Source organism: Parastagonospora nodorum (genome assembly GCF_000146915.1).
Source record: "Parastagonospora nodorum SN15 chromosome Unknown scaffold_28, whole genome shotgun sequence".
NCBI lineage: Eukaryota > Fungi > Ascomycota > Dothideomycetes > Pleosporales > Phaeosphaeriaceae > Parastagonospora > Parastagonospora nodorum.
This window is the reverse complement of record NW_001884576.1, coordinates 449,200-456,564: the sequence shown is the minus strand read 5'-3', so window position 1 is coordinate 456,564 and position 7,365 is coordinate 449,200. Positions and strand designations below refer to the sequence as shown.

The window sequence follows — 7,365 nt, the reverse complement described above, 5'->3', positions numbered from 1 at the left end:
TTTAACCTGTAGCAGCAAAAGTAGTGCTTAGTATCTAGGAACCTAGTCGCTTAACTAGACCTAGGAGAGAGGGTAAGGTAGATATGTAGAATACGGAGAGGGTTACAGAGTCTTCGGCAGCGTAGGACGACGGTAGGCGACTGTCTGCAACTGTTAGCTACTAGAGCTGGGCGGGAACTAGCAACATAGTAGAATAAACTTATCGTACACAGCTGTTAACCTACGTAAGAACATCGTAAATAACAACTCTAACGCTATTTACTTATTTATAAAATAATACCTCTTCTGCATAATACAGTTCCCCTCTGTTCTGCGCATAGATCGCTTCTGTACGATATACAGCTTCTAGCCTAAAACTTACGCAGGGCTTGCTAAATATACAGCTAGATGCTATTTCCGACATCTTGCGCAATAGAGTCTAGAACTGTCTGAGAATGTTTATAAAACACTCTAGTTAAACGAAACGTATACGTTATTAAGCAACGAGTATAATACTGCTTAAGATAGGAAGGTGCATGTATATGCAGCAGACAGCTTAAGCTCTACTATAATAGTATATAATTACATCGAGAAGGATAAAAATGCAGACTTAGCAATAGCTAATAGCATTTCAGATGCACTAGATATGTGCGCAAAGGACGACCTTATTAGATGAAAGAGCCTATTGTTAATATCTACGTAGACGTAGAAAGTGCTGTTTCAGACATACGATAGGCAATTAGCAGAGGAACTAGTAATAGCAGAGTCTATAACTGCAAAAGAGTATGTAACACTTCCTCTAACATAATCTAGACTAAGTTTACTAGCTCTAATTACGTTAACACCTTTAGTTTAGACTTTGCCTTTTCGTTTGCTGTATAGCTGCAACGGATTAAATGCACGCTAGGAGATATTAATAGCCTCTTTGCAGACGCACGATTACATGACTTATACACGAGATTACTATTTTAATTAGGCCGCTAATAGCAAGAGGCAATGTTAGCAATGCAGTCTAGTATATAAGATAATATTTAGATACAGGAGGATATTGCTAAGACGTCTAGTCTTTCTGAACTTAAAGCTGACTAACATTTTTTCGTATATTAGAATATCTTGTCGCTGATTGCGTTTATAATCAGCTATCGCCTATTTGCAGATAAATTAGTATACGCTCTAAGCTAATTCTTCTTAGGCAATACGGACTATCCTGTTCGCGTTTATTATAAATTATATTCTAGAGACTAGTAGTAGAACATACAATAAAGCCTACTAGATAGAGCAACAGTCGTGCTGATTATTATATTAGTCAACAAAACATAACTCTTACTTATATTAGGAGATGTAGCAGCATAGCTAGTCTACGTTATAATTAGGAATCTATCCCGCAAAGCCTGACGTCGGAGATCGACACCTAGTACTCTTCTAGCTAGGTTTATTCCTATAACTAAGATTCGTGATCCCCTTCTTAAGAGTTAAGTGTATTACTATTGCATAGGCAAGCTTCTATTACGTAAGTTTAAGCACTACTATATCAGCCTGCACAGTAGAATACTATTGCTTACTGTCTAATATAGCACTAGAAAACGCAGCTAAGTCTAAAATACTACTTGCATGCGCAGACAGACGAATAAGGCAGTATTACCTAACTATTTGCGCGATATTAGCTGACTACGAAGAACAAGTACTCTTAACTAGTATAAAGAAAAATCGCTATTGCACGCGTTGTACTGTTGCACCTAACGATAGAGAGGATTTATATAGATCTTACCTATAGAGAACAGAGCAATTTACTCAGCTATAATAAGAGAGATGTCTTAATAAAGGACACGACGACTTTGTATATCTAGTTAATTATTTCGGGTAGAAGCACTATAACTTTAATATTTACGTATCTTTAGCAACAGATACATTGCACTTGCTGCTTAAAGGTTTAGTAATGAAGATGCTAGACTTTATGCAAGATATATTAGACGACATCTATCCTAGCAGCAGAAAGACCTAGGATAACAGTACTATACTAGTAACGTAAGAATCTAGTAGTACTTAGTTAAACGAGCGCTTCTGTTAGGTAATGCATAGTACTGGCCTAAAGCGTTTTAATAATAAGAGAGCATTTATAGAAGTCTCCTAATAGACTAGCACAGAGCAAAAGGCAATTATATAACAGCTTATAGCTGTCGTATCTCTGTTGTTTGTATCAAAGGCGCCTTTTGCGCTGCATTTTATTTGTGCAGTATGCGACCTAGTTATACTAGCGTAATATAAGAGTTACAACGAGGATACCTTAGCCTATATTTAAGGAGCACTAGAGAGGATGAATATATTTAAGGAGGAATTTCGAGTGTATTAGCGAACGCTAGGGGAAGAGAAGAACTTTAATTATCCTAAGTAGCACGCGTTAACACATATTATATAAGACATACGCATGTATAGAGCTTTGGATAGTATATGCACTAGAGCGAACAGCGAAGCATATTATATTACTATAGTAAAATAGTTCTACTCTATAACAAATAAGAAAGAGTATATACTGCAAATATGCTTGCATAATTCTTAGAGGATAGCACTACTAGCAGCTGACTATGCTACTGTAGTTAAATAGAGTTAACCGTCTACTACTGTCGACATCTAAGATTGCACTTATTCTATGAGAGTAACACGCCCTCTTCTCTTCTGCAGGCTTAGATAGTTAATACTAGGAATACAGCCTTATTCGACAAAATTGCCTCTAAGCGAGGTTGCTGCAAATATAGCAATATCTAACTTTATATATACAGCAGCAGTGTTTATCTGCAACAAACGCTAGGCAGCAGCAGGCTAACTAATCACTTCTTACGACAAGGACTGTTTAGATGTCAACTCATCTTAGGTTAGCTATATAAGTGTATAGATTCACTCTTCTATAAAGTGCTAGCGGTCCTCTAGCAAGAGATACAACAACTCTAAACACTGCGACGAGGAGGTTATAAGATGCGCACCTAACTAGCAATAGATAGGCCTCTAGCGTAGAGACTACGTTTGGGTATAAGAATTTAAGCATAGAGACAATAGACAACAGTCTAGGACAGTGACAGACAGTAGAGTAGTAGCCTAGCTCTACCTAATACTTATAATTATTAACTATACCTGCTACGACAAAGATAGAAAACATATAGCGTATATTAGAGCATTCTCTAAGGTATTGCTGTTTAATAATAATAGACAGATCGATAATACTACTAGAATGTTGAGTGTGCGTTGACGGGCCTAGAACGCAGCCTCTAAACGCTAGATATTGCAAGCTTTTAAGTTTTACGACCTAAGCACGATTATCTGCCTAGTGCACTTGGTACTAAGAGATCTGCCTAATTTAACAACTCGTACTACTATGTCTTACTACGTTAATAACTATATTAACTAAAACGAATACAACTGCCTATACTCGCTGACATTTGACATTGATTTACTGCGCACGCTATAAGAGTATTAACAGAAGCGAATACGAAATAACTAAGGATAGCCCTTTATACATAATTTACAAATCTTAAAGTAAACGTTAATCGCTTATGTTGAGTCTCCTTCCTGCATTAAAATTTTCGTCGATAGAGAGATATAGCAGAAGCTATGTCTTATGCCCTTACTGCGTCTTACTTATTTATCCTCCTCGTCCTTATCCTCTATACCTAAATCCATCTCTCTATTCTCCTCTAGATCACTCTTACTCTCTCTAAAGCTCTTAACATCACTATCCTCTTAACTTATCTTAAGTCTGCTTCGTCCTTCTTCTCCTGCTACGCTATCCCGTGCGTCAGCATTATAAAACCTGCAGAGATCTCCTGCTTCGACAGCTCAAGATCCTCGTTAACTAAGCTCTTATACTCATCAGGTTAGTCGCCTATGCAGCGTATAGAAACTGTGCTGATCTTAATCCTCTCTCTCCTTAACGACGCGGAAGTCTCATCGCCTGCTAATGCTAACGCAGGCGTAATGCTGCGCAATAAATCTGACGAGTATAAAGGCCTAGTTAATAAGGATCTTAAGCTGTCGAAGCAGGAGATCCCTGCAGGTCGTTAGCTAGATGATTATATAAGCTAGACTAAAGTTGCGAAGACGCTGCGCAGCATGCGCCCTATCTCTATAAACAACGACTTATTAAGACACGAGCAGCAATAACGACTACCTATACTACAACAGTTCTCTAAGACGAACGACAGTACTCTACTGTTAACGACAGAATCCTAAATCACTATATCTTTGCAATTATAATACCACTGCGATAAACACAGGAACGCTCATCTAGAGATAGCATCTGCGATGCGATAATCTTAATAAGCGATAAATATAAGACACTATATGCAGAAGTTAAGAGAGAGATAAGAGAACGAGCTATATTATATTAGTCTCTGCGAACGACGACTGCAAAAGAGCACATTAGACAGATAGCGAGAATAGTTGCGTTACGATAGAATAGCCTACTGTAAAGTACAGCGCCTAATAGTTGCCTACGTACAATTACGTACTTAGCAGTCTAATGTAATTATAATGCAACACAACAGATGCGCTCTAAGCAACGCAAAATGCGATGTAACTATAATCCTAAGACTAGGCTACGGAACAATAATAGATATGCTAAGGCTGTAGTTTATAGTGCTAGATAGTCTAACACTATAAATAACGCTCCTTAACTGTTAACTATTCTAGTAGCTAGTGCACACGAACAGGATTAGATCCTTATATAAACAGACTAACTGCTGTATATGCGCAACGACCTAGCAACAGAATACAAAGATATTAGTAGCCTTAACTATACACAGTTCATACAGACACTTGAGAGAGAGGTAGAGTTTAAGGATAAACGTAGTAGCATATACTACTACACGAAAACAGCAGATAGTTAGACTCGTATATGAATATTAACAGAAGCACGCTAGCATAGCGCACTGCAAGATACAGTTGCAACGAAACTCTATAGAGCTACATTTGTAATTAAACTATTAATATGATATGCGTCTTAAGAAAAACGTTTTAGAGGAGTCCTTATAGGAAAATTAAGCTAAAGCCTGCGCTGTGCTCTTTCCTCGATGCTACGGACATATTGTATTGTTAGGTGTACTAATAACGCTGGGAACACAGCTGTAATTCAAACAAATTAAGCTGAATAGACCTAACAAGGCAATAGATAAGCGCCTCTAAGACGTGCTAACAGGAATTAACTATAGGCGATACTAGAGGACAGTTAACGACGGTATATCTACTAATTATACAGCACAGCAGATAACCCCTTGCAAAACCGTATAGAGAGCGCAACAATTTAGAGGTATCTACATGCCCTAATATACTCTTTAAGATATAACTAATTCTTTGCAGACTAAACGCGATTCTTTACTAGTATGAACCTGCGTACTATATAGAAAAACGCGTAATTATAGTAAAGAATATAAGAAACTAGCAGGTGCGCAGCGGCGTAGCACTACCTCCTGTAAAGAGGGCGCGGCCGCTTAGTTAGACATAAGAGAGCGTAAAGGTCTGTATCGAGAGACAGACACTAACACTAATAGCAAGACTAAGAATCATAGAAATTGAGAACTATGCAAAGCGCAACTCTACTGTCTTTATTACAAGAGACTATACTACAATCAAACTTATAAGACTTAGCAACTTCTATATAGTCTTAAACCCACGAACCTAGAAGATATGCCGGTTCTAATAAAGGGACGCCTATACCCTCGCGCACTAGTTAATCTATAGAGACTGGATATTAAGCCGAAATAAAAACGATTAGTTAATATAAACTAAAACAGAACACTGCTGCTACGCGGCATACCTCTTAAATATAGAAGAACGCACTGCGTTTTGTGCAATGTAAGCAAAGACACTATAATTACTAAAGTAGTTTACGTTAACTTACATGCATAAGCCTTTCTTCTACTGTCTTATCTAGCAGACCTGTTTTATTAAATGCTATAGAGAACATAAAAACGCTGGACGAGAGAACTAGTGCAACCTAAATACGAAAGTACACTTAATAAGGCTTAGGTAATATTGTTATCGTAGTTGTTAATAAACGACGGGACGACGCTATGTAGTATATCTGTTAATCCGTAGCTAGATGCTCACAGGAGTGTATTCGCACAGCTAATGCTAGACGCATAGTTAGAGGCTTAGAAAACAGCGCCTCTGCTAGTCTGCTCGTCTATAGCGACTACGCCCTGCAGGAGTGCAGCCTGCTAAGTAAGTACAGTCGCGGACTGTCTATAACTATAGCTGATAGTACTTATTAGATGTTAGACATATGCAGCGACCTGCGGACGCATATAATAAGATAGGCACGCATAGAGGTTATAGCTGCATATGCCTTAAACTATCTCAAACTGCGAGTCCTTAAACTAAGTAAGCTGCTCTAGGATTTTGTCTACCTGCGCTAGGATCCTAAGAATATAAGTTAATCTAGGACACGATAGCATTAGCTTACGGAGTAATAGCCCGCGTCGCCCTAGTTCCTAAATAGTGCAATTGCGGCTATTATAGCGCGAGCGTTCTACAACAATAGAAAATAGAGTATCAGTGCTATAGCAGGGAACTAGGATAAGTTTTAGTTCCTAAGCGCTAACATAATAGCGCTTATAGGCACAGTGTTATATAATGCTATTAAAGAGTACTACGACGACAGAATAAGGAAGATAATCTATTTCCATAGTTATACTATAGAGAGTATGTTATAACAGCACTAAACAACGATAGCTAATATAGTATAGATAATTATAACGCTATCTGCAAGAAGTAGAAAAGGCTAAGCAAGATACGCTGTCTCCTTATTTAGGACGCTTTAAAATAACAAATAGCTATATACGCGAACTATATTGAAAACTCTAGATCTAACGTTACTATGCTAGACGACTATTACGACAACGACGTTAATAACATTCTTATGAAATGTACAGATAATGAGCGGCAATAATATAATATATTAATAGAAGACTATAATTGCGCAGGGAAACGAGAAGACAACATCCTTACTATAGATGAGTGCAGAACCGGTTACAGTAATAAGAAAAGATATAGAGGCTGACGAGAGAGAGGCAAGATGCCTAATATAACATAAGGGCAAAAGCTAACAGATAACAGGAAGAGACTAGAGTGCGACTGCGCGAATTATTGAGGGAAATACACGATATATTACTTAGAGAGTTTTATAGAGCTAACGACTTTATAGAAAGTGTAATACATAACGACGACGAGCAAGTATAGTTTTAGAATAAAGAGAAAGGTTAGAGCATTATGACGGACAGCACGTAGGACAAGTTTGCTATGTTAGCAGAGGAATACACGATAGATAATTGCATTATACACGCCCTAGCGCTGACGAAAGACGAATGGGAATTAGAGCTAGAAGACTGCGACGCTCTA

At 37.9% G+C, this 7,365-nt stretch overlaps 1 protein-coding gene across 1 annotated transcript; it reads right to left on the bottom strand.

Annotated features, from left to right (window-relative positions):
• Window positions 1-5,990: 5,990 nt before the first annotated feature.
• On the bottom strand, window positions 5,991-6,109 carry SNOG_13896 (hypothetical protein; the record flags this gene model as incomplete). Its single annotated transcript, XM_001804045.1, has 2 exons — window positions 5,991-6,049; window positions 6,076-6,109. 2 exons carry the CDS (start codon window positions 6,107-6,109, stop codon window positions 5,991-5,993), a joined length of 93 nt encoding a protein of 30 aa, XP_001804097.1.
• Window positions 6,110-7,365: the final 1,256 nt, after the last annotated feature.